Source organism: Ruditapes philippinarum, unplaced genomic scaffold (genome assembly GCF_026571515.1).
Source record: "Ruditapes philippinarum isolate M1 unplaced genomic scaffold, ASM2657151v2 ctg1690_1_1_1_1, whole genome shotgun sequence".
NCBI lineage: Eukaryota > Metazoa > Mollusca > Bivalvia > Venerida > Veneridae > Ruditapes > Ruditapes philippinarum.
The window spans coordinates 38,167-66,049 of NW_026856982.1; the positions used below are offsets into that span (position 1 = coordinate 38,167).

The 27,883-nt window shown below is 33.0% G+C and overlaps 2 protein-coding genes across 2 annotated transcripts; both read left to right on the top strand.

Annotated features, from left to right (window-relative positions):
* Window positions 1-1,559: 1,559 nt before the first annotated feature.
* On the top strand, window positions 1,560-11,079 carry LOC132748358 (uncharacterized). Its single transcript, XM_060737945.1, has 10 exons — window positions 1,560-1,794; window positions 1,831-1,952; window positions 3,091-3,315; window positions 3,471-3,724; window positions 5,358-5,504; window positions 6,366-6,598; window positions 7,630-7,890; window positions 8,484-8,658; window positions 9,050-9,195; window positions 10,143-11,079. The coding sequence occupies exons 2-10, from the start codon at window positions 1,862-1,864 to the stop codon at window positions 10,435-10,437; spliced, it is 1,827 nt and encodes a 608-aa protein (XP_060593928.1). The 5' UTR covers window positions 1,560-1,794; window positions 1,831-1,861; the 3' UTR covers window positions 10,438-11,079.
* A 10,356-nt stretch (window positions 11,080-21,435) lies between these two features.
* Window positions 21,436-26,158, top strand: LOC132748365 (uncharacterized). Its single transcript, XM_060737953.1, has 4 exons — window positions 21,436-22,861; window positions 23,828-24,076; window positions 25,154-25,346; window positions 25,676-26,158. The coding sequence occupies exons 1-4, from the start codon at window positions 21,549-21,551 to the stop codon at window positions 26,156-26,158; spliced, it is 2,238 nt and encodes a 745-aa protein (XP_060593936.1). The 5' UTR covers window positions 21,436-21,548.
* The last annotated feature ends 1,725 nt before the right edge of the window (window positions 26,159-27,883 follow it).

Here is a 27,883-nt window from a genome sequence, read left to right on the forward strand (position 1 = left end):
ATTAGTTACCCGCACTCCAGAACATGCCCATTGATTGGTTCATTTTTGCTGGGGTTTACATATTGTGACGGCAGAGAAAGGGAAAGCGACAGAAATGTCATATTCAGATGTTCGTTCATTGGTTCATTTTTGCCGGGGTTTCATATTGTGACAACAGGGAACGTGCTTTTATGTTTGACTATGATACAAAAGAGAAAGAACACCAAAACACTCGGCAATCTGATTAATACTCGGGGGCTACGTACGCCCCCTCGTACAAATCAGATAGCCTCGTGTTTCGGTGCTCTTTCTATTACGTAGTTCATGTAGTAATTACCATATTATTATGGTGGCATATTTCTGCCACCAGATAACCATATAACTAACTAGTTAATTAAGAGGTTAACTAGTTACGTAACTAGTTAACCTCTTAATTAACTAGTTAGTTATCAGGTTAACTAGTTATGTAACTAGTTAACCTCTTAATTAACTAGTTAGGTATCAGGTTAACTAGTTACGTAACTAGTTAACCTCTTAATAAACTAGTTAGGTATCAGGTTAACTAGTTACGTAACTAGTTAACCTTTTAATTAACTAGTTAGTTATCAGGTTATCTGGTGGCAGAAATATGCCACCATAGTAATTATGTACGTAGTTCATATAATAGTTGCATGAGGCCGTAACATCTGTCAATGCCGCGGTGCTAGGCTTGGCTTCTTTGGTCGTCTTAGAGATTGTTTTCCTTTTTTGTTATTTCTCTTCCACTACTAGCGGTTCCCTACATATACATCGTTCTTTTTTCTTTTGATTATAGATCTCAGACTGGTAAAATTTACCTGAAGTGGCAGTGAATGCGTCATTACGGTCTCGTGCACGAGAATGCACGTGCAGTCAATATTTAAATTATTGACCGGCATAGTGACACACATAATTAAAACAACACATTATACCAAAACAGAATCATCAGAGTGACAAGTAGCACATTAAATTAACCAGAAAAAATATTTCAAAAACATGATTTGATTATCATAGAGTTGGGTTATGCCACAGCTACTGCAGTAGTACTTTATGAATATGATTTAATTATTTCTTAAAACGCTATGAACTCATCTTTTAACAGCAAAATGAAATCATAAATTTTATGTTTATTTCTTTTTTCTTTTTCTTTTTTTTGTTGTTGTTTTTTTGTTTTGTTTTAGTTGTTTGTTTTTTTTTTTGTTTTTTTGTTGTTTTTTTGTAGCTAGAAAATCGGTGAATTACCACAGACTTTACTTAAAGTCCGTGATTTTACCATCACGACTGTTTATAGATTATACGTATCTCTTCTAGACGATTCTGCTGATCTGTTATTTTCTGATGACATCTAGCGTAAGAAACTTCTACCGTACCGTGAAGACTTGGCGTAGTGATATGTAATTTTTGTAATACTTATAAACAATTGTTAAGTTCATATTCATTTCCAAATAATCTTAAAATTTAGCATTTTAGTTACGCGCAATACTTTTAACATTGAATTATTGTGTTTTGGCTAAAAGATAATCATTTTATTTAAGGACTACTTATTTACTAAATTACTTCCGCTAGCTGTTATAAGGCACAATGTTGACATAGTTGTGCAAGAACATGTTGTGCAAGAATTAGTGTTAAAAGTATATAAACAATGTGTCAGGCAAAACGTAGCATATATAATTGAGAACATGTTATAGCATAACAGCAGGGTTTTAAAAATTAAGCTTTTTCTTGACACCTAGCATCATTGCTAGGCCGCTTTCAAAACAATTAACAATTTTGTTATAAACTAACAAAGTTGCATCTAGGTCTAGCAACCCGTACCAGATTGTCTTTATAACAATTAACCAAAATCAAACACTAATTAAATAATATGCCTGGCAGAGGACGGGGTAGAGGGCGTGGACGAGGGAGAGGAAGGGGACGTGGACGATCTGGTGGTAGAGGAAGGGGTAGATCTGCAGGTAGGCATGTTTTACCTGTAATTGAATAAAGTTTCATTCTACATAAATTAGTTATTATATCTCTATTTGTTGAATAGATCAACTTCATACAGGTAAAATATATAAGAATAGAAATTTTTTTTTCCTGTATAAATCTTGGAAGTGCTGTCAAATTCAGTACAATAGTATGTTAAATCAGGTATGTTAAATATAAAATATTAAATGATCGACATATTTGAGCACTTTTATAGAATCTGTCTGCAGCAAAATTAGAGCTGTCATTGATTCAGTGCAAAGCATATCAACGATATATCGATATCAAGTGACTAAAATCAACGATACACCGATATATCGATCATATCGTATACTCACTTGTCTGTCATTCACTTTCATACCTGTTTCAATGATTTCAGTCAAAAACATGTTCTGTACAGTGGTCCACTGCATGATTTTTCTAGAAAATATTTTTTGTCACCATTGCTATGAAATAATTCAACTATATAACAAAAGCATAACATTAGATATAAATAACTGCTTCTGTATATATTTTGGGTGAATTTTATAATTTCTAGACATTTAATTTATTAGTCAAAAGTATCGATTTTTTAGAATGTGTATCGATTATTGATCGGCAAAAAAATATCAATGATACATCGATATTGTCGATATCGATGACAGCTCTAAGCAAAATCCATGTTTTATAATCCTAACCCTTACCGTTAACCCTAGAAGTAATCTGTGTGATTTTTAGAGAATCATAAACTAATATACATGTAAAATATTGACGAAATAATTTTGTGTAAAAAATGTTGAAAGTGTAGACGAGACATTCTATTTTACAATTCTTTCAAGAATCTATCATAAGGTTAAAGAACCAATAAAATTTTACTGTTGATGAATTTTATATGAAAATTTCAAAAGATATAGCTTTACACCCTTCAAAATATCCAGCATTTTAATGTTAATAAATGTCTTTTTTTTTTTTTTTTTTTTGGAACAAAAATTGATTCCACAAGTCAAAAGCTTCCCAAAAGTTGGCTTAATTTTCCTGATTTCAAGTTTGCTTAAGTTTCCTGATTTCAATATGTATTGGCCTTAACCATGAATTCAAATACTACAGTATAATTGCATTATTTTGATATCAATGTTATATGTTTAGGAGGTAGAGGTGGGTCTAGAGGAGGGTATCAGAATACTGGCTCCAGAGATAACGATGACAATACAAACCAGGTCGTTAAAGATCTAAATGTTAATGATGAGGTAACATCATATTTTGTTGGAAGTGTGTCAGCCGACCAGCACTTTGATGGCCAGGAACAAAACAGGGACAGGTATGCAGCTGGAATGGCGGTACTGGAGAAGAATGGAGTGGATATTGCGATAAGTAAGTATAAGTTTTTGACCCAGATCCAATTTTTTATTCAAAAGAACTTTACTGAAATAATGCTATACATGTATTTAATAAATGCATCAATTATTACATTTCTTTTAAAAATCAAATTGTGACTAAGTTTGTTTTTTGTTTGTTCAATTATATAGATGCCAGAGTAAGGGCATTGGCTGCAGCTTGGGCCAGACATGACTATGACTTAGCAGATGCCTTTCTAAAGAACAAGGAAAACTTTGGTCTCAATGAAGTATTGAAGGCTCTAACACTGCTTGACTCAGGGAGACAGGTTCGAGTCCTAGAAAAGAAAATGAAGAGATTACAAATGTCAGCTGGAAAGGTTAAGCCTAATACCCTGGGCAAGTTGAAGTCAGACATAGACAATTTGAATAAGAATAAGCCTAAGGTGAGTTTAAGTTTTCTTCTACCTGTAATCTGTTACTTCTTTGAGAGAGTTGAGTTTGATTGGATTGCAAGTATGTGATAAAATGATTCGTAATTATGTAGACTGTCATTTCATATATGCTGACATTAATGCATATCTTAGGAATGTTTTAAAGCTTGCATCTCTCCGAAGGTCTCGCTGTCTCAGTTAAGTTAAGTTATTGCATCCAAGTTGGTATTTACAAAACTACTGAAGGGAACAGATTAAAACTCTACACACTTGTTCTCTGTGATTATTTAACATGACGGGCACAACCTTTTTACAGTTTTATGCCACAAATATTTCTCACAAGCATGCTGTCATACTGATAGATCTTGTTTTTACAAATCCTAGACTTGTTGAACTTGAAATATCTATTTGTCAATCTATACAAAACCATTCAACATTAAAAGAGAAAATTTTTCAAAACATATATAGACTTAATAGTTAACAGTGCAGACCATTATTAGATGGCATACATGTGCTTGGTCTGCACTGGTTGCATGGTTGGATTTTATAGCCACCAGCAGGCTGAGTCCATATGAAAATTACAGCTCTTGTAAGATGATACATAATATTTTCTATTTTATCCTTTATTACATAAAGTTACCAGAGCACCTGTCAGAAAATTCCACAGTCCAAGTTGGGTTATAACTTTGTGTTAACAGTTTGATCAAAATGCCTTGTCCTATAATGCTTAGGAAATAGATATCAATTCTGAGTGCATTGTTGTAGAATAATGCACGGTTTGAGTTCAAATGCGTAGTAATATAATCACGAAGGCCGATAGGCCTGAGTGATTAATTACAACGCATTTGAACGAAAAACGTGCATTATTCTACAATAATGCACGAAGAATTAATATCTATTTCCATTCTAACACGTCAAGAAAAAGTATAATTATTATTATAAAGTTGGACTTTATGTTTGGTGGATAAGTTTGTTTTCGCCTCAGAGTTTCCAATAGAAACGTTCTTTAAAGGCTGTTCCAGTGGGTTGAAAAAAACTGTCGTTAAATCTACTGTGTGTAGAAACATTTTGAGAATAACGAATTTTGAAAACGTTGATAAAACTTTGTTTGCTCATTTTATTTCACTCTATAATTTTTCAAGCGAAATACAAATTATTAAAAGTGAAATAAATGTTAAACCTAACTCGTCTGCGATATTAAAAATAACGTACTTGATTTGATTGTTTTGCACGTGCTGTTTGGCGCTACATTGTGACGTCACGTAAACAACACTTTAAACGTCTGTACAGCGTTAACGACTGAATTAAAGATATTGGTGTTCGGATTCATTTTCTTAGTTAGACCATTTTCTATCATTCTAGATAGTTTTCACAACAAAATTCGACAAAAAAATTGTTTTTATTTATCAGATTTTTAAACAAAATGGCGCCCTCAATGTGAAAATATACAGGGAGATAATAAGAACGGCGAGTGCATTGTTGTAGAATAATGCACGCTTCCGGCCTTCTTTGTCTATATAGGAAAATTTCCGATAGTGTTAGAATATAAATTTTATAATGATTGCTCAAACAATAGACGAGAACATCTTATTAAACATCTGTGAACTTAATGATTATTAATTTAGATGAACCATGTTATTTTCAGAATGGAACAGCAAGTGGGGCAGTATGTAAGCATGTTCAGCGATGGGTAAAAAGGTTCACGAAAGAGGAACTAGAGTTTTATGCATTACATTACCCCAAGGAGCCATGGAAAAAACTTGCTGACATATGTCATTTCCATCCAAAGAAGGTAATGCAATTGAAAATGATTAGATTAATCAAGTATATTTGAAGGGTTGTACATGGAAATCAAAGTAATCTACTCATTTGCTTTTGCCTTGTCAATGTTTTCTTGGTACAAGTCCAAGTTCTTAAGATTTTGAAAAATAATATCGTGAAATCTTATTTATCTGGATAGCAAAGCTATGAAAAAAAGAAACAAGATTGGTTTTAAATCTTAAATAATTATTTACATACAATATTTTAGGAATTTCTAACAATAGCAAGCTGGTCTTAATAAATATAAGATGGATCTGCCAAAAAGGGGGAAAGGAACATTGCATTAGGGAACATGTCTGATAAATGGACCTGTCAAAAAGGGAAAGGAACATTGCACTTGGGAACTTTTCTGATAAATGAACCTGTCAAAAAAGGGGAAAGGAACATAGCATTAGCAATCTTGTCTAATAAATGGACCTGTAAAAAGGGAAAGGAACATAGAATTGGGAAAATGGTCTCACAAATTCATATGTTTAAGAGAAAAAAAAGAAACATAGCTGGAAAGCAGTATAATCTATTGATGACTTTATTTACATATACTATTCAAAATACAGAGTCAATATTTATATAAAGTTATAAACTTTTGACATGATATCTACAGCAGAAATATAAGGTCTTTTGAAATGCAAAAATTTTATGAGTTATATTTTATTATTTGTAATTATTACTTTAAAAAAATAGTTTAAAAGAATGCTAGATTAAATCAATTGATTTGTTTACTTCACATATTTTTTACTTTTCATATTTTATTAATAAAAAAAAATTAACACAAACCTGAAGGTATGCTGCTTTCAGATAAAAAGTTTATTTATTGTAATTTTCCATTTTGTAGGACTTTGAAGCACTAGACTGGTTCTTGGATTACTGTTTCGGTGCCCCGGCACCCGAGGGCACAATGGTTCAAAGGTGCCGGGATGTTAGTGATGATAATGTGAATGACTTGATAAAAGAGTTTGACATTCCATATGCACATATCAAACCTAAAGTGACCAATCTTGACAAATTGACCGAGGAATCAAAGGCTAGGATATCTGGTTACGAGGCAAAGTTGGACACTGTTATATGGTAAAAATTTTACCGAATTGTTAAAATATTTTTTTTTTTTTTTTTATTAAATGAAAGGTGTATATGATTATAAAACATAGTTCAACAGTCTAATGTTTACTTTAAAGTTCTCTTTAGTTAGGCTTTACAAAATCTAGTCTCAAATGCATCATGTATTTAGAATTGAACATTCAAGGGAAAAAAAAGAGTAATGACTGCTTTTAGCAAGCTTTTAATGGCTTTGAATTCATTGACCTTCTTCATAATCAAGGATTCAGATCCTGTCAATTTCTTTTTTATTATAAACCTAGTGATACATGTAGATTGACTGTTTTTACATCATGTATTTGATATTGAAATATCTTAAAGCAGCACACCTCCAGATTCATGTTAATTTTCATAAGATATTTTGGAAATGTATTTAAAAGTAAAATAATGGGAGGTAAACAAATAAAGTAATGTGCATATAGCAATCAGCACTTACAATCCACAAAAATTACCAAAAAGTGTTCAGCATAATTATGCAAAAACAGCCCTGCGTTACTTACGGAGTAAAATATGGTGATAAATTCTGCAAAATCAGTCTTAAACCTACATAACATGTAAAATAAAGTTTGGATCTTGAATGTTTTGACTTTCTTAAAAGTTTAGTGCACTGTTCTCAATATTGGTTTTCTTGAAATATTTTGGCTCATCTGTGTGCAGCTTTAAACTTTGAATGCATTTTTTCATATTTAAAGCTGGACAAGTGCTGTTCATGCATTCAAAGAGTTAAGGGGTAGTTTCAATGTTCATTATATGAGCCGTGTCACGACAAAACCAACACAGTGGGTTTGCGACCAGCATGGATCCAGACCAGCCTGCGCCTCCGTGCAGTCTGATCAGGATCCATGCTGTTTGCTATCAGTTTCTCTACTTGTTATACGGTTTGTAAGCGAACAGAATGGATCCTGATTAGACTGCGCAGATGCGCAGGCTGGTCTGGATCCATGCTTTTAATATGTTGGTTTTATTGTGACATAGCTCATATAACCTTTTTATTTTATCAACAGGTGGTACGAAGAATTAAAGTGTTCTGCAGTAGATGAAGTTATACAAAAACGAATCGACTCAGGGGAGACAATCAATCTACCAAACGGGAAGTTACTAGAAAGATTACTGGTCCTTAAAATGTACAGGGAAAATATAACAGCCAGTCGTTCTTATTATAGTGGCAATTCAGACAGTACGGAGAAACGGACGGCAGATGAAACAAAAGCACCATTCTTCAAACAACTCGTACCACTTGCTCAGAAGAAAATGGAGGGAATAAGGTAATAAAGATTGTTGCAAATTGTGTATACATGTTGCTTTATGTTATTTGCTTTGTCATATGGTTGTATACATAATGGTTGTTAACAGTCTCAAGATCTTATATACATCTTATGTATAGCAACATTTCTTAATTAATTTCTTTAAAGATATACTATGCTCATCCTTGAGTAAAATATTTTAATCATAGAAATTTATTGAAATCTATAAAATTCTTACTGAATATGTCTCATTTGAAAAAAAAATTGAATAAACTATGCATCTAAGCTACATTTTACCATTACAGGTTAAGTAAAGTTGGTCTTTTCTTAAAAAAAAAACTTCCAGTTTTTTTAATGACACTATATATTCATATTGTGACCACCTTTAGTGTGTAGAATTTTAAACATAACGTATCTATATATCTACTTTGTGCGAGCTCAAAACATGTTTATTTATGTTAACAAAGAGACTGTGTAGCAATTACTTATATTTTATAATATCAAATTTGAGCATAGTATATCTTTAACCTTTGTCTCCCAAACGATGATGCTCTGCACAGGTGGTGTTGTAATTTAAAAGTGCATTATGGGTAATGTGTCAATTCTGTTTTCAGTCTGTCCCTAGAGTCGCCAATAGTCGTCATTGGAGATGCGTCCGGTTCAATGCAGGTTGCGGTGCGAACAAGTACGATTATTGCGGGACTTTTGACTGCTATAACATCGGCAAAACTCTGCTTCTTTAACACAGAAAACAGATACGCTCCATATCTACCTAAAAATATTGAAGAGGTAAATAGTAGCAGAATTAAATATGATAACATGTAATAAGTCTGCGATTTTTTAGTTGCAGCTCTCTATTTTAACTAATCATTGCGAGTAGAAAGGGAAGGGTTCAAATCACACCAATAATTTAATGACATGCCATACAATGTATCGACTTTAGATCTTTTTTCTGGGTTGGAGCCATATTCTGATCATAGCCATGTTGTTTTCTTTCATTATCATTCGAAACAAATACTGATTAGTTCCAGTAAGTGGTCTCTAAATTTGTTAATCTAACAGTTTGGTGACACTTCATAATAAGCTAAAAGAAATATGTTTTAAATACGTTGTTTTTTGAATTTGTTTAACATCAAACATTTTTAGTGTTTACTGATCAGATTTTCTTATTTCATGATAGGTTCTTCAGCTAGCTGTAGACACACAAGCTGGAGGGGGCACAACTCCAGCTGCTAGCTTGTGGCCGTTCTATGAAAAGAAAGAAGTTGTTAAAACATTTATAATGGTCACAGATGAGGAGGAAAATGGAAATTGTCAAGGATTCAGGTAAATTAATGCGTTTGCGACCAGCATGGATCCAGACCAGCCTGCGCATTCGCGCAGTCTGATCAGGATCCATGCTGTTCGCTATCAGTTTCTCTACTTGTTATACGGTTTGTAAGCGAACAGCATGAATCCTGAGCAGACTGCGCAGATGCGCAGGCTGGTCTGGATCCATGCTGGTTGCAAACATATTATGTTGGTTTTGCCATGACGTGGCTCAATTATCTCAGTTTTTTGTGATCCATGCTCAGTCATAGCTGACATTGATGATAGGGCGTAATGCTATAACTTGCAGTATACTTTAAAAAAATTAAAAAGAAATTAAAGAAAACTGTACTTTTATCATAACTGACTAATCAAGTTTGATGCTGCTTTCTCAATCAAGCTTAAAAAGTTTTTAGTGTGTGTTTTCTTTACACTGATTTCAACTCATTTTGGTCATAACGTGCCTAACTGGCTTTTCTTGATAACCAACCAGTATTTACCAATTTCTCAAGAATTTTTGGTGAGAGACAATTGAGCCACGTCATGACAAAACCATCGTAGTACGTTTGCGACCAGCATGGATCCAGACCAGCCTGCGCATCCGCGCAGTCTGATCAGGATCCATGCTGTTCGCTTACCAACTCTATTACAAGTAGAGAAACTGATAGCCAACAGCATGGATCCTGATCAGACTGCTCGGATGCGCAGGCTGGTCTGGATCCATGCTGTTCGCAAACCCACTATGTTGATTTGATAGTGTTTCAATAAGCTTATAGCTTCCAACACAATCGAACTAAAATAAATTTGTATAAATTAAGGAGAAGTTTCTCCTTACTTGAGCCACCCCAGGATTACAAAATACAATGTAGATAATCCTTATACTATTATAAAAGAGATGAAAAAAAAGGAATATAATGATAATCATATTTACAGTATTCTCAGATTTTTCATTGTTTTGCTTCCAGGTTTCACGAATTGTTCAAGAAGTATCACGAAGAGGTCTATCCGGCTAAGCTGGTTTTCGTGTCATTCTTCTCCTACCAGCAGTCCAAAGGTCACATGGTACCTAAATTAGAGGAACTTGGATTTAAACCGCTGAGATTCGTTTTCGACCTCAATCGTCCAGACTTGACAAAACTGGACAAATTGTTTGGTATGCTGGCCACAGGAACGTCCAGCTTCAATGACGAGATTGCAGAAATGGAAGATATCATCAAGACAAAAGGAATTGCCAAGGCGTTTGATAGTTTAACATTATAAGAGGGCAGTTTTTATATATAAAAAAAAAAATGTGTTAAGGATATGAAAGCAAAATTCTAAATAATCTGTTAACTCCATGACATGGAAAATATTATCAAGATGAAAGCTGATAATAAATAGATTCCTACTTGACCAAGAAACATTGAGTAAAATGATAAAATGTTACTTGAAACAGATTAGGGTTATGTAAGGATCTTTGTAGAGCTGTCATCGATAAAGACGATATCAATGTATCTTTGATATATTTCTATTACAGATTCACATTTGAAAAAAAATGTCTCAACTTAGCTGTTGTTACATAATGGACACATTTCATAGCATTAAAGACAAAAAATGGTCAGAAAAAAACAAAAAAACATCCAAAATACATTTATAAACAAGACACAACATATCTGTATGAACAGAACATGTATTTTACCGAAATCATTTAAACAGGTATGAAAATGAATTATGTACAAGAAATTAAGAGTATATATCAGTGTATCGTGTATCCCTTATATTTGTCATACAATATGGATGTATAGTCAGTAATCAATGACAGCTCTAGATCTATGCATCTAGCAATATAAGAGACAAAGTTTCATTTATGAACAAATGTTGTGATATGAGAGGAGAATTTCAAAGATTTTTTAAAACCTATAACAGGGTGGTGAGCTTTTGTGATCTCTTTTCGTCCGGCGTCCGTCCGTCGTCCATCCGTAAACTTTTACTTTAAATGACATCACCACTTAGCCAATTTCGTACAAATTTCACAGCAAAGTTCCTTTGGTGATCACCTTTTAAAATTGTTCAAAGAATTTAATTCCATGCTGAGCTCTGGTTGCCATGGCAACCGAAAGAAAAAACTTTAAATATCTTCTTTTAAAAAACCATAAGAGCTAGAGCTTAGATATTTGGCATGAAACATCTTCTAGTGAGTGTCTACCAAGTTTGTTAAAAAAAAAGCCCGGGGGTCAAAATTGGCCTCGCCCCGGGGGGTCATTGATTTTCCCTATATGCATATAGTAAAAACTAAAAAAATCTTCTTTTAAAGAACCCAAAGAGCTAGAGCTAAGATATTTAGCATGAAACATGTTCTATGGCTATGGCTAAGATATTGAGCATCAAACATGTTCTAATAGGTGTCTACCAAATAAAGCCCTGGGGTCAAAATTGGCCCCGCCCCAGGGGGTCATTGATTTTATATATATGCATATAGTAAAAACTTAAAAAATCTTCTTTTAAAGAACCAAAAGAGTTAGAGCTAAGATATTTAGCATGAAACATGTTCTAATAAGTGTCTACCAAGTTTGTTCAAATAAAAGCCCTGGGGTCAAAATTGGCCCCGCCCCGGGGGGTCATTGATTTTCCCTATATGCATATAGTAAAAACTTAAAAAGTCTTCTTTTAAAGAACTCAAAGAGCTATGGCTAAGATATTTAGCATCAAACATGTTCTAATAGGTGTCTACCAAGTTTGTTCAAATAAAAGCCCTGGGGTCAAAATTGGCACCGCCCCGGGGGTCATTGATTTTCCTTATATGTGTAAAGCAAAAACTTAAAAAATCTTCTTTGAAAAAACCCAAATAGCTGGAGTTTAGATATTAAGTATGAAACATCTTCTAGTAAGTGTCTACAAAGTTTGTTCAAATAAAAGCCCTGGGGTCAAAACTGGCCCGGCCCAAGGGGTGTCATTGTTTTTAACTATATGTGTATAGTAAAAACTTAAAAAAAATCTTCTTTAAAAAAGCCCAATGAGCTAGAGCTTAGATGTTTAGCATGAAACATCTTCTTACGGGTGTCTACCAAGTTTGTACAAATAAAAGCCCTTGAGTTAAATTGGCCCTGCCAACGTTGGGGGGGGGGGGCCTATATACAGGTGAGCGACCTCAGGGCCATCATGGCCCTCTTTTTTTTTTTTTTTTTTTTTTTTTTTTTCAGTTTCGGGGCGCCCAGTTAAGGGGTAACCCCATTTATTTTCCCCGTCATTGGCATAATAGGGGTCGAGGAGCATCCTCCTATCAGCCTTACAATAATACAAGTATATATATTTGATTTCTTACAAAATAAGAATCATTATAGATAATGTGAAAAATATACAATTCGCAAACGTTTCATTTACTTGTCCGAAAAGCGAAAAATGACAAGGTTGAAAAGCGAGTTAACTCTTTATGAATTAAATCTATAATTTCACTTAAGTTGCTTCCCATATATTAAAGGTAATATTCATACAAATTACAAATATTTTAAAAATTCTGTCACTGAATCGTTTTTATTTCTACATTTGTATTCAAATTGGTATTTTATATCATTGAACAAATTTCTTAACAAAATAGGTATTGGTTGATATAAATAATTATGCTTACAATTGTTACGATATTTCCATATTGCCCATTTGGTTTCGAATATAACAGTATTGATCAATTTATCATTCATTGCGTGTTCAAAAGATCCAAAAAGTGCAGTAGATTGGAAATTTGAAAAATCATTTTCCAAAATTTTAGCGGACTTAAGTTTTTGAATTACATATGTCCAAACATTCTTAGAAAAATCACATTCCCAGAAGAGATGAAACAGAGTTTCTCTGTGAGATTTACATATACAACATTTACCGTCAGATAAATTCATAAGAGACAGCTTGTGTTCTGTATAAATAACATTGTGTAAAAATTTCCACTGAAATTGTACAGCTTTGCATGAAGAAAAAGAATCATAAACGTGGCACCATATTTTACTCCATGGTAACTCCATATTAAGTAGGGTTTCCCATTTACTTTCACTTTTTAATTTACCAGTCTTTTGATTCCATATATGAGATATTTGTTTTATTTTAATATTTTCAGGCAATATTTTTGTTTGCGTCTTGCTCGTTAAGACAATATCATCTAAGTGAGTGTAATTCGACACTGTTTCATAATGATGTTCTTGGCCCTCTTGTTTGATATGGCATAATATTTAATATTGCTAATGTATGTTTTTAGAGATTAAAATATATTTATTTATTGATTGATTTATTAACTCAGTAGATGTTAGTAATATGTTTATGAAAAGAAACTTGTAATTTTAGAAGTTGTTTATTTAGATATATAAAAATAAAGTTTTAGCTTGTCTGTTTCAAAGAAAAAGTAGAAAAAAAAGTAAAAAGAAAGTAAGTCATGCCATAGAAATACAATGATAAATGCTGCAAAATTAGTGTTTGTTATGGCACAACATATGTTAATTATCTTTTGAATCATAGATATTTTTACTTTTCTTAAAATGTAAGTATATTTTTATCAAGTTTGTCTTTCTTGAAACATTTTGGCTTATCTGGAGGCATGCAGCTGTAAAAGTTATCAAAATGAAACTTAGAATACTTGCTTATCTGGGTAAACTTAAGTTGCAGTTGTTTTACAAATGGTAAAATGTTGGAGTTATGCCCAATTATAACATTAAATTTTAAATATTTTCCCTAAAAATGATCATTGGTATTGCCAAGATGGGCTGTTAATTTGTGATCTTTATTGTGATAAAGGTTAATATAATTAAAACACATGTTGTATGTGTTGTACTGCCAGACACAACATGTTCCTGAAGCAACTGGATAATATTTGGTGCCAAGCCATTTAACAGGGAATCTAGCTAATGAAAACTTAACATTTCAGACAAAGGTGTTAGGGAATAACGTCATGCAAAATTCCACGATCATCTGCTAGAATATGACCAAAATTGTATTAAAATTAGCATAAAAAAATGGGAAAACAACAAAACATTCCAAAAAAAACAATATATTACATTTATTTAGAAGTGAACCTTTTTAACGCTCATGTTTTTATTATTGTTGTTGTTATTGTCGCATTTTATGATGGATATTTTCATAGATTTTGTTGCCATGTAGATTTCATAAACCATATTACATGTATACTAGTTTTCATGATGAAAATGAAGAAAAAAGTGTACTTAATAATAGTGTCAGTGTTGTTTAACTTTGCTTTGTTCTAGGTCATTATTATTAATATTAATATTTTGTGATATCATATTGTTTGTCTGTTATTGAATTATTATTTTATCAATAAATTCAACAAGTGCAAATAGATATTTTACATTTTACATACTAATTTTATTATACAAATTTGTTTAGATATTTTACAAGATTATTGTTTTAATTGCACATATTATTATTATTATTATTATTATATTATGTAGATTCATTGTCTTTCCACTTTTACATACTTATTACATTATGACTATCAATTAATAAACTTACATGATAAAATAGTTGTTTATTTATAGTAACATAACTACATGTATCCACCTTCGATATTTAGCTCGTCTGTTTTGAAGAAACTTTTATGATTGCTGTGTCTCCATCGTTATTGTCATCCTGCAATAGTATAATATGTAGTTCATTATTCAAACATTTTAAAAGTTATCAACATGAAAATTTGTGAACACCAGTTTATCATGACAAAAATGCAGTTGTTCAGACAAGAGGCATAATTCGGAAAGCTACATTTTTTGGAGTTATGTCCCTTTTCAACTAAGAATTTTTGTCAAAATTGATTGACCTTGACAGATGAGCGTTAACATCGAATGCGGTGCTCTTGTTTTAAATCAATCTACATTTGTGCATACCATCTATGTATATTTATTAATTACCTTATCGCATTTACAGTTATGGGACGAAAAATTCGTGTTTTTACATTATATTATTAAGGGTATTTTGATATATACATGTAACATGTGATAATTTTGTATTATACAAAACCTTAGTTTAATTATGATTTATTTAATGACAAGTTTATATTAAATAGCACAACGTATTCCTGTGTTTGTTGTTTTATTTATCGTCAATGACTGTAAAGTTTAAAGGGTAGAAATATATATCTTATGAAATATTTTGAAAAAAATTATCAACAGTAAAATTGTATTGGTTCCATTATTATATGGTTGATTCCTGAAAAAGTTGTAACATAAAATGTCTCTGTTATGTATTACACATGAATTATGTATGTAAACAGCAGGAACAAAATATTATTTTGCTATTTTATGTAGAGTTTTATCCATTTAGCAATGATTTTGTGTATGTGCCATTCGCTTTTAAGCAATATATTATCATATTTATTCCATACACGCATTTTGGAAGTATACTTTTTAAATTTAAACAATAATTTTTGTATCAGATATATATAGCTTTATACACTTAAAAGCACTTTTCCTTGGCTGATGTAATATTGAATCCTTGAAGACAGATGAGACAGTCATATAACCGGTTTGTCAGTGCTTCATCTTAAAGACCTGAAATTCCTGAATATTTATGAATAAATAATGTATTTATATAATATGATTGTGTTTAATTGACGTTACCAAAATTGCTATAACTATCTTTAGTTAAAAGGAGACACAGGCAAAATTTTCAGGACTTCGTTTTGAATTTTTCATTAATTTTCTTGTAAATCTACTGTAAATGTATACACTAGGCAGTCAAAGGAACACAACTTTTCTCCTTATAAAGACTAAAATGGTCCGCGTGGGTGAGGTTAGAGCGTTAAGATTTCACAATAGTTGTCACAGTAAACTCTGGTAAGGTTAAAGAACATGTCAAATGAATGACATACTTGCTTCAATCATACAATGATATTGTAACTTCCATGGTTTGTTCAAGGCACATGACTTATTTTAAAAGTACTCGCTTATTCTGTACTTAAGTTCATTTTTAGCTCACTTGTCACAAAGTGACATGGTGAGCTTTTGTGATTGCTTTTCGTCCGGCGTCCATCTGTAAACTTTTACTTTAAACAACATGTCCTCATAAACCGCTTAGCCAATTTCATTCAAACTTCACAGGAATGTTCCTTTGGTAGTCAACTTAAAAAATTGGTCAAAGAATTTAATTCCAAACAGAACTCTCATTGCCATGGCAACCTAAAGAAAAAACTTAAAATAACTTCTTTTAGAAAACTGAAAGAATTAGAGCTTAATTGTTTGGCATGAGACTTCATCTAGTCAGTTTCTATCAAGTTTGTTCAAATAAATGCCCTGGGGTCAAAATTGGGGGATTGGGCGGGGGTCATTGATTCTTTATTTGTATATAGTAAAAACTAAAATATATCTTCTTTTAAAAAGCCCAAACTGCTAAAGCTTAGATTTTAAGCATGAAACATCTTCTAGGCGGTGTCTACCAATTTATTCAAATGAAAGCCCTGGGGTAAAAATTGGCCCCGCCCAGGGGGTCATTGATTTTCCTTATTTGTATATACATGTAGTAAAAACTTGAAAAATCTTCTTTTAAAAACTGCAAAGAGCTAAAGCTTAGATATTTAGCATGAAACATCTTCTAATGGGTGTATACCAAGTTTGTTCAAATAAGGGCCCTTGGGGATAAAATTGGCCCCATCCCAGGGGTCATTGATTTTCCTTATGTGTGTATAGTAAAAACTTTAAAAAAAAATCTTCTTATAAAAAACCCAAAGAGCTAGAGTTTATATACTAAGCATGAAATATCTTCTAGTGAGTAGTGAGTGTCTACCAAGTTTGTTTAAATAAAAGCCCTGGGGTCAAAATTAGCCCTTCCGAGTGGGTCGTTGTTTTTCCTTATATGTATAAAGTAAAAACTTTAAAAAAATCTTCTTATAAAAACCCCCAAAGAGCTAGAGCTTAGATATTAATAATGAAACATCTTCTGTTGGGTGTCTACCAAGTTTGTTCATATAAAAGCTCTGGTTTGAATCTGGCCTTGGCCCAGGGGCCTAACTACAGGTGAGCGGAAGGGGCGTCTGTGGCCGAATGGTTAAGGTCGTTGACTTCAAACCACTTGCCCCTCACCGCTGTTGGTTCGAATCCTGACAAGGACTTTGGATTCTTTCATGTGAGGAAGCTATCCAGCTAGCTTACGGAACGTCGTTGGTTCTACTCAGATGCCTGTTCGTGTCTGAAATAATGCACGGAAGGGCACCTGAGGTCTTCCGCCACCGGTAAAGCTGGAACGTCGCCAAATGACCTATACTGTGGCGATGTGACGTAAAACCCAAAACAAACAAACAGGTGAGCGATTTCAGGGCCATCGTAGCCCTCTTGTTATATTTTGTCATAATTTGCCTGAGTATCCCTTTAACAAAATTGAAATACAATAGCTGTATATTATATATTTTGTTAAAAAATACAACTATTATTACTTGTGGAGTAATAAATTGACACCCTGAGATGAAATTGAAACATTCGGCATCATTTCTGACAAAAACATATATGTTATGTTTTGTCTCATAATTAGAATGTCGGCATGATTTAAACATCTTCATTAATAACTCGTAAATGTTTCATGTTACAAGAAAGTTATTAAAATATTGTCTTACTGTTATTGTATTATTATTTTATTTACACGCAACAAGCCGCTTTATGAGTTGTGATAAACTTTAATGGGACTTCAAAGTATATTATTGACAGCAATTGTTTTTGTATCTTAGCAACACATTTGAAACATATATCAAAACTTTTTGAGATCAAATATCCATTCACTTACCTATTAATTGCAACCACATCAGATTGAAAATTAAATGTTTATGTTAAGAGCCATACGTTATCAAAATATCCCCTTACACCCAATAGTAGCATTTCCTTTGTTTAAATTTTAAAGCAGCACACCTACAGATTTTTTCAACAAATATTAAAAACTGTTTGAACACGTCACATGATGTGTGGTTAAGTGATTGAACAGTCTTGTACGAATTGAATAGAATAGAATAGAATAAAAATTGTATTATTTGGTTTAAGCATAACAAGCTTATCACCATATATTACGAGTAAATTTCGTCATAGTTTGCATAACAAGGGTAAGCTATAAGAATCAAAGAGGGATACTCCGACGGCCGTAAATTTGGCTTATAGTATCCATGTGACAGTCACACTTAAATTTGCTCTTATCATTTCAATTGGTCCCTTTTAGGGGTCAACAGTGCTAAGAATAGAATACATCTTCTACTGAACTAGTTGATGGATGCCTTCATTCTTAGGTATAGTCTTTTATCAAAATTGCTCATATTAATTTGATTTGCCCCTTTTACAAATTTATTGCTTGTGCCTTATACCTGTCAGTATTGCAGTAATTACCGTTAAAATATTTGTTCCTCACTATTTCTATGGTTTGACGTTCAAATGAAAAATATCTTCTTCTACTTTCTCTACGAACCTTAAAGCATCATATTTCCAGATTCATGCTAATTTTTATGAAAACGTATATAAAATGAGTTATTGTGACCTGAACAAAAAACCGTACATTGCAAATAACACGTGCTATCCAAGTAAATTACCAAAAATTCAAATATTTCAAAAAGCCTTTTCTGCGTTATTACGCAGTATAAATTAGGTGACAATACTCCAAAATTAGTTCTTAACCGCAAATATTACTTATAATAGTTTTTATGCCCACACAGAGTGGGAGCATATAGCGTTGCACTTGTCCGTCCGTCCGTCCGTCCGTATGTACGTCCGTCCGTCTGTCCGTACGCCCCGAAATCTTGTGAACGCAACTCCTCTTAAACCGGATGGCAGATTTTGCTTAAACTTTCAGGGATGAACAACCTCAATGTGTAGATGGTAGTAAAGGAAGGAATTTTCGCTGCGACCAAATTTAACAGAATTATGGCCCTTTGTTGATTGTTTCACTATATACTATGTAGAAATTTTGTGAACGCAACTCCTCTTAAACTGGATGGCAGATTTTGCTTAAACTTCCAGGGATGAACAACCTTAATGTGTAGATGGTAGTAAAGGAAGGAATTTTTGCTGCGACCAAATTTAACAGAATTATGGCCCTTTGTTGATTTTTTCACTATATACCATATAGAAATTTTGTGAACGCAACTCCTCTTAAACCGGATGGCAGATTTTGCTTAAACTTCCAGGGATGAACAACCTTAATGTGTAGATGGTAGTGAAGGAAGGAATTTTTGCTGCGACCAAATTTAACAGAATTATGGCCCTTTGTTGATTTTTTCACTATATACTATATAGAAATTTTGTGAACGCAACTCCTCTTAAACCGGATGGCAGATTTTGCTTAAACTTCCAGGGATGAACAACCTTAATGTGTAGATGGCAGTAAAGGAAGGAATTTTTGCTGCGACCAAATTTAACAGAATTATGGCCCTTTGTTGATTTTTTCACTATATACTATATAGAAATTTTGTGAACGCAACTCCTCTTAAACCGGATGGCAGATTTTGCTTAAACTTCCAGGGATGAACAACCTTAATGTGTAGATGGTAGTAAAGGAAGGAATTTTTGCTGCGACCAAATTTAACAGAATTATGGCCCTTTGTTGATTTTTTCACTATATACCATATAAATGTTGTCAGTGGGGGCATCCGTGTCCTTTGGACACAGTTCAAGTTTTACTTGAATCTTAAATCTTTACACTTTTATAAAAAAAAACTTCGTTGTTTTTTTTCCTCAAGTTTAATTTTCTTGTAATTTTTTTGGCTCATCTTGAAGTGTGCAGCTTTAATGTTAATCAACACACAAGGAAGATTTACGTGTGACATGTTTATGGGTAAATAAGTAAACACAAAAATATGCTCCCATTTGCTTTTGTCTTTTATTACCCTTCTCAAGATTTCATATCGAACAAACATTATAATTATATATGGTCTTCATTTAAGACCAGATATAATGCTTCTTCGGAGTAAATGAGCCGCGTCACGACAAAACCAACATAGTGCGTTTGCGACCAGCATGTATCCAGACCAGCCTGTGCACCCACGCACTCTGATCAGGATCCATGCTGTTCGCTTACAAACCCTATTACAAGTAGAGAAACTGATAGCGAACAACATGGATCCTGATCTGGTCTGGATCCATGCTGGTCGCAAACGCACTATGTTGGTTTTGTCGTGACGCGGCTCAAATGTTGTTCATTTTAAACACAGAAATGAATCCAGAATAAAAAATAAAGTTTTAAGAGAACACCAGTCGTAACTTATCTCTGTTTACAAATCATTAATTCTTCTAAGGATCTAAGGACGTGTATTTTGTACTTTCTCTAACCTTACACTGTTTTTTTCAATCTCCTACGCAGTGATGTCCCCATATCAATACAGTTAAAGACCCTGTTTGTTGTAATTGAGATTGTATACCACACTTAGGTGAAATTATATATACGTATATCAGTTTCTCTACTTGTAGTAGGGTTGGTAAGCGAACAGCATGGATCCTGGTCAGACTGCGCGGATGCGCAGGCTGGTCTGGATCTATGCTGGTCGCAAACGCACTATGTTGGTTTTGTCGTGACGCGGCTCATGTATACATTTTTTTCACGTGATAAGCATCTTATAGTTCTATTTCAGTTATACATCATTTTAAAACACACGTTTGCATTTTCTTCAGAAAAAGTTTTATTTTTCATTTCTGAAACTTTGTGTATTTTTGCCGCCTTTTTTTGGCAAATACTATTAATTTTAAAGATCCTGTAAATTCAAATTGTTTTGGTTTTATATCATAAATATGATGCTCAATTGAAGATTTATCAATATTGTACATTATAAAAAGGATTATTTGTATTTACATTTCATGTTAATACAAGGGGGTAATTAGAAATTATTTTCGATAAAGTCTCAGAAGAAATAAATGCATATATTTTAATAACTACTTATGATGCGTATAAACATTTGCAGAACATATTTATCATATTCTTGGATGTTTGAAATTGTTTTAGAAGAATAATTATATAAACATTCACTTAAGTGTTGTTACATCCTTAATTACAACATTCAGGATCTAAGCATTACCCAACACAAGAAAAAATAACAACAAATTGGTTCGTTTGACGTGTGATCAGTGGTTATGGCAACCGATTACCTGAAAACTTACACTTTCTCAAATTAAAAATGAATATTTCGGATTAATATAAAAAAACGGACCAATTAGGTGCATGTAATATATAATAATAAATAATAACAAAATCAGATAAGAAGAATGAATTGTTATAGAAATTATCTGCTTTTTTCTCTCAAAACTTTCTGATCATCCCTCGTTGTGTCTCAATCAATATTTTTAATTGTTGTATAAAACAATGCCCGGATGTTAGTCGTCATCATTCTTCTGCAGACCTGACGACACTGAGGTTTCCCGATTGTTCTGAAAGGAATTTTCCGGAAAACTATGTTGTTGAATAACTATTTCTATTTTATTCAAGCGTTTTTCTTGTACGGTGTTAAACATTGCTTTACTATCAGTGATGAATCTAAAACTGTACCGGCGGAGAAATTTCAAGGAATAACTCCTTCATTTGATACATCGGAAACACTACCACCACACGATGAAAATATGGAAGTATCTCCGGTCGAAGGTTCACTTAGTACATTGCCAACAGGAATGGTGATAGGATTATGGCCAACTGGAAACACACTGGAGACAGTACCAACTGGAAACACACTGGATATATTGCCAACTGGGGATACACTGAGAACATTGCCAACCGGGGATACAATGGTGACAGTGCAAACTGGGGATACACTGCGGACATTGCCAACAGGAAACACACTCGGGACACTGTCAACGGGGAATATACTGGGGACATTTCCAACTGAAGGTACACTTGGTTCAACTAGAAGAACACAAGGCACATTACCAGAGAACATAGAAATGACACCGAAGTCCATTCCGACTGGAGGAACAACACTTGGATTATTACTAACTGGAGTAACTTCGGCAACAAAACCAACAAGATATAATACAGATGATTTATCTCCCGGAAAATCAACTAAGACGATGTCGACTATACAACAGCTTTCCACACCAAGTTTAACAGAAAATATTGAACAATCGACATCAGATTTTTCTTTTACTTTACCTCCTTTACCTCCTTTACCTTCTTTTACTTTACCTCCTCGGCCTGTTGATAATATATTTGTCCCTGACTTTGATCTAACCTTTTCTAATTTGTCAGATATTCTTAAAGAGAATGGCGATCTGATCGAGTCGTACGCTATTGAGTTAAATTCACTTTGTCCGCACAATTCATTTATTTGCAATAACAAGATTACCAGCTTGGCAACATCAACCTCAATCTCAAACTGTTGTGTGAGCTGTTCGTGTTCCGACTACTGTCAATTAGAGAACACGTGCTGTCCTTCAAAGACGAGTGAAATTGCTCGGTATGAAAATTCTACATATTTTACATCCTTATTTTGTCAATCAACTTATAAATTACTGACGGAAGACACAGCGTTTCAGTTGTATCTCAAGAGATATAAACATTACAATGGTTATTATTTCGTGAGTTCATGTCCGGCTTCGGCTTCCGAGGACAATAGGTTTCTTTGTGAAGATATGACCACATCAGACGTGTACTCCGTCATAGACAGTGTTCCCGTGACGGACATTTATACAAATGTACATTTTGCAAACGGGTTTTGTGCCGCGTGCCATAATATTGCTCAGGAGCGTACTCGACCATGGGATATTGCAGTTAGGTAATATATAACAAAGATATAAATGAGCCGCGTCATAACAAAACCAACATAATGCTTTTGCGACCAGTATGGAATCAGACCAGCCTGCGCATCCCCGCAGCCTGATCAGGATACATGCTGTTCACTTACAAACCCTATAACAAGAAGAGAACAGCATGGATCCTGATCAGACTGCCCGGATGCGCATGCTGGTCTGGATCCATGCTGGTCGCAAACCCATTGTTGGTTTTGTCATGACGCGGCTCAAATGTATATTTATAGTTTAAGAAACGTAAAAAACCTTTTACGAATATATTACAATATTTAATTACTTTATATGAAATATGTTTTAATTTCTAGTTTTATCTATATATTTTACCACGATTATAAAGAACCAAGTTTTATGAATCTGTTTTTTTTAATCTCTCGATTATATAAACGCAGTAGACTAGCATAAATAATCCTAAATATGTAGACTTTTTGATGAGTAGCAAAATTTTCAAATTTCATAAAATGTAATACAAATCAAAGGACATGGTGCTTGAAACAACATTATTTTATTGGAAACTTTGACAGGACACCGGCACAAAATGCTTTTAAAAATAAAAAGTGTGGTATTTTAGTCCTAATTTGTCTTTAAATGATTTCCAATACAATAGTATGTAATAATATGCGCCTTTTGTGTAATGATATTTATCACATACCCGGTGCCGATTTGGCTACTCCATAGAAATGGTATTGCACGGACGTGCATATATTTTGACGTGACGTCATTTGCTTTTCACAATGGTCTTTTTCTTATTTTTGGTAAGTGATAAATAGAATATTAAATCCGTGTAAGTTTATTTCTGAATTTATTGAACTCGTCGAATTAAATAATATTATACTCGCCATAATTTTATTCAACTCGTTCAATAAATTCAGTATTATACGCACACCCATTCAATATCCACTATGTCTGTGAATTATGTGGTGTTTTTTTTCCAGTTGCTTGAATGATGACACTGTTTTGGAAGATGATATAGAAAATTTTGTGAGACGAACTCCTGACTGTTTCATAAGATATGTACCTCCAGAGGGTGTATCAAATTCAACCCTTGTTTTCTGTCAGCCTGTCATAGGTAGATGTAACACTTCCGGTACATGGAAAACTTACGACGCAAAGGTCGAGTCGTTGTGCCACGACGCGAGGCTGGAGCAAATTTACATTGTCAACATAGATTTTGTAGAATACTCGTAATTATCTATACGTCATTTTATTTGTTAGATGTTGGTATCGAAAATGTTGCATTTGAACCTCAAAACTCAAACTCGCCTTATTCGAAATACCGCATTAGTCGATCTACAAAACTCAAACTCGCCTTATTCAAAATACCGCATTAGTCGATCTATATACAGTATATGCATATATTTTAAAGAAACATAAACAGGCGAGTCGTATCAGTATAATCTGGCAAGCGTGCGTTTTATAAATGCTTATTAAAGGGTATCGATCTATATCTTATGAAATAGTTTTGTAAAATTTATCAACAGTAAAATTATATTGCTTCTTTTATTATATGGTTGATTTCTGAAAAAAAGTTGTAACGCAGAATGTCTCCATTATTTAACACATAATGTATGTAAACAGAATAAATGTTCCGGAACAAATTATTATTTTGCTATTTTAAGTTTAGCAATGATTTTGTGTATGCGCCATTTGCTTTTAAGGCGATTAACTATCTTTTTGACTTTGGAAGTATGCCTTTTTAAAATTCAAACAATACATATTGCAGTAGATATATAGCTTTATTCACTTTAAGGGTGCTTGCTCGCCAGTAAATTACAAGTCCAAAATGAAGGAAAAATTCACATTGACGTTAAGAATAAAATGTTCATTTTTGATTCATTATAAATTCAATTTGCGTTAATGATATTAATCAGAGTACGGTTTTTTCCAAACCCTTATACAGCATTTATTTATTTATTCATTCGTTCGTTCGTTCATTCATTTTTTCATTCATTCATTCATTCATTCATTTATTTATTTATTTATTTATTTATTTATTTATTTATTTATTTATTTATTTATTTATTTATTTATTTACTTATTTATTTATTTATTCATTCATTCATTCATTCATTCATTAACTTAGTTATTTATTTATTTATTTTGTTAACATTTGCATTTTCATCAAAAATCACTAATTTATTCATAAAATTTTATGAAATTGACATTTTTTTATTTGGAGTTATTTCAACGGTGCATTACGAAAAATGCCGAAACACAGCGAATTTTCACGAAGTTATGTCAGAAATACTTTTGTTTTACAGTTTCAAGAATGTTTTCTGTGCTATCTGTAATGGTAGAGATGCTGATCATATAAATAACTGTATGCCTGTAATCGTTGGACCACTCAATCCTACAGACCTTCACGCACTTCTTACCTTCAGTGGAGAAAACGTCGCCGGGATGGGCTTTAACAAGAAATATTGTCCCGTTGGAACGGTTTATATACCAGTCCTGGTACGGTTAAATAGGCTCATTTAGAAATTCCTCAGACATTATCTCAGACTGGACGGAAATTTTCTTCCTTTTTACCTTTTCTTATTATGTATTTATCTTAGTTGTTTATTTATTTATTTTTGAGCCACGTTTACAGCCCGTTTATTTCAAGAAAAGAAAACAAACATGATAAGTATAGCATTTGTCCAAATTGTTACAAATATTTATAAGACATGACCTATAACAAAGCATTTTTACATTTTGTTCCATACCGTTATTTACTTTTTTATAAATTGTCTTAATATCTTTTGTGTATTTTCAGTTGATGCTATTTATTTTTATGATTTTAGGAATCATGTAAGAGTGTACACTGCACGTCTCCATATGTGGTCGATATTCTACGTAACACGTGCGTTCTACGGTCGTTGGTATCTCAATCTGTAAGTGTACACATACCTATCTTGGTCAGTCTAAACCAAAGTATTCCGCTCTTCAATTATGGAGAGTTACATAATGACGTCACCAGTATACTAGCTGCTCTGTATACGACGTCATGTATAAGTGACGTCTTTTTTGTCGATGAATTAGACACTACCTACACACCTGACATGACCAGTGATTCGCTCCTAACTACACGCGTGCAAGCTCTTTATATTTCTTTGCACGTGATAGAATCCACGCCACATCTCAACTACGATGAATATGTAGCAACCGTCAATACAGAACACAATCAAGTCATCCATGATTTAAATGTTTTGATGAAATTTAGCTACCGCCAGCTACCGCCAGCTGGATCCATTATATGTAAATCGGCAAACCTATATCGACAGTGATATGATTGTGGAGAGAAATCCGTACAATGGCGCGGCGCTCGTATCTAACCCACTGATCACAGTCAATTGCAATTGCTCAGAAAAAGGTGAACTTGGAATGGACTACCCGTTGCATTTTATGGAATGCCCTTCAGCATTGATATCACTGGCAGAATTCGGTGTAACTCGGATGGACTCGGGCCTAAGATTCGGAGAGAAAGGAGTCATAAGTTTCAGTGAATTCAGAAGCGTTAACTCTTCACATGTTTACGTTTGTATCGATTCCATGAAGAAAAAAGTACAAAACTGGTCTTCACGTGGAAATTTAATCTTTGATAGATATGCTGTGTTTCTCATTTTTACTTTGCATCTGTTAATGATATTGCTTTGGTAAATCAAAGCACTGAAAGGCTGAATTACTGGAAACCAGCGAAGCACGTGGAACTATTTTTGTATTAATCCGCCTGATATTTCGCTCACGTGATTAGCAAACTGTCGGTTATTTGACAACGGTATTTGTGACTCGTATAATAGCCGAGGAGTTCCGATGAAAAGCCTCGTTTTTACTGTTATTTTTCTGTTTGTTTGTTGTTATAACCAGTTGCATATTATATGCCTTGGTTTAATAAAAACTGAAACTGAAAACTGAAATGTTCATACTGATAAAATGTGATAGACTTTTACTAAGTATTTTCGTTTTCTCATATACATTGTACTTTTTATGTTCTGCATTCTCAAGTCATAAATACTTCAAACATTATCCGCTTTCCCCATGAAATGCAAAAACACAAAAATTCCAACAAAAAATATTTACGCTATTTGCAACCATGTTTTTCCCGATAATATATATGTTCGTTGCTTTTCGTTTACATGTTATTACCTATAAATGTTAAAACTGTATTATGTAGTTTATGACAATATAAAAATAAAATTCTTGTATTGTGGTGTATATTTCAATTTTGCAATATAGTGTTTTAAGAAATTAAAAATTACTGTACACAGTTTTCTGAACTTTTTAAAGCTGCATGCATCCAGATTCATGATAATTTTTTGAAAATTTTGAAAATGTACTAAAAAGTATAATATTGTGATTTAATTGAAAGGAAACAATTACATTAATTATCAATGGCACTTGCAACCCAAAATTAAATTACCAAAAAGAGGTTACAATTTGCAAAAAGTACCCTTACTGTGTTAGAAATTGTTATAAAAACTGAAAAAATTGTCATTTGTCACACAACACATGTAAATTATTACTTGAATCTTGAATCTGTTTACTCTTTCTATAACATTAGTACATTTTTCTCAAGTTTGATTTTATTGCAATAATTTGGCTCATCTGGAGGCATGTTGCTTTAAAGTTTTATGTAATAGATTAGTTTCTAATATTCGATGTATTCAAATGCTTAGTAGAGTTGAACAGATCTTTTGCTAGAAATTTCCACTCGCTTTGATATTTATAGACGATGAAAAAATGAAATATAATCCTACATTATTGTATAAAGAAATATATGGCGCAGAGAAATCATCGCAGAAATGTGAAAGACATTTTAAACGTTGTTAGCTTGTTGTAATCAAAAGAAATATATCTACAATAACGTCAATCACCTAAGTCCACGAAATTTGTCCGGCGTTCGTCACAATTTGACTAATGGTTAATCTTTTAGATGACATCAAATTGTTTATGAAGTTGATGAGTACTGATTTAATGTATTATTTTGTTATTGCATTTCTTCCCTACGCAAA

What these genes read in the sequence shown, in the direction of transcription:
- LOC132748358 (XM_060737945.1), top strand. Translation starts at nt 1,862, where the DNA reads ATGCCTGGCAGAGGACGGGGTAGAGGGCGTGGACGAGGGAGAGGAAGG. An exon ending in AGGAAGGGGTAGATCTGCAG is followed by an intron (nt 1,953 to 3,090) that starts GTAGGCATGTTT and finishes TTATATGTTTAG; the next exon opens with GAGGTAGAGGTGGGTCTAGA. An exon ending in AAGAAAATGGAGGGAATAAG is followed by an intron (nt 7,891 to 8,483) that starts GTAATAAAGATT and finishes TTCTGTTTTCAG; the next exon opens with TCTGTCCCTAGAGTCGCCAA.
- LOC132748365 (XM_060737953.1), top strand. Translation starts at nt 21,549, where the DNA reads ATGTTGTTGAATAACTATTTCTATTTTATTCAAGCGTTTTTCTTGTAC. An exon ending in CCATGGGATATTGCAGTTAG is followed by an intron (nt 22,862 to 23,827) that starts GTAATATATAAC and finishes TTTTTTTTCCAG; the next exon opens with TTGCTTGAATGATGACACTG. An exon ending in ATAGATTTTGTAGAATACTC is followed by an intron (nt 24,077 to 25,153) that starts GTAATTATCTAT and finishes TTTGTTTTACAG; the next exon opens with TTTCAAGAATGTTTTCTGTG.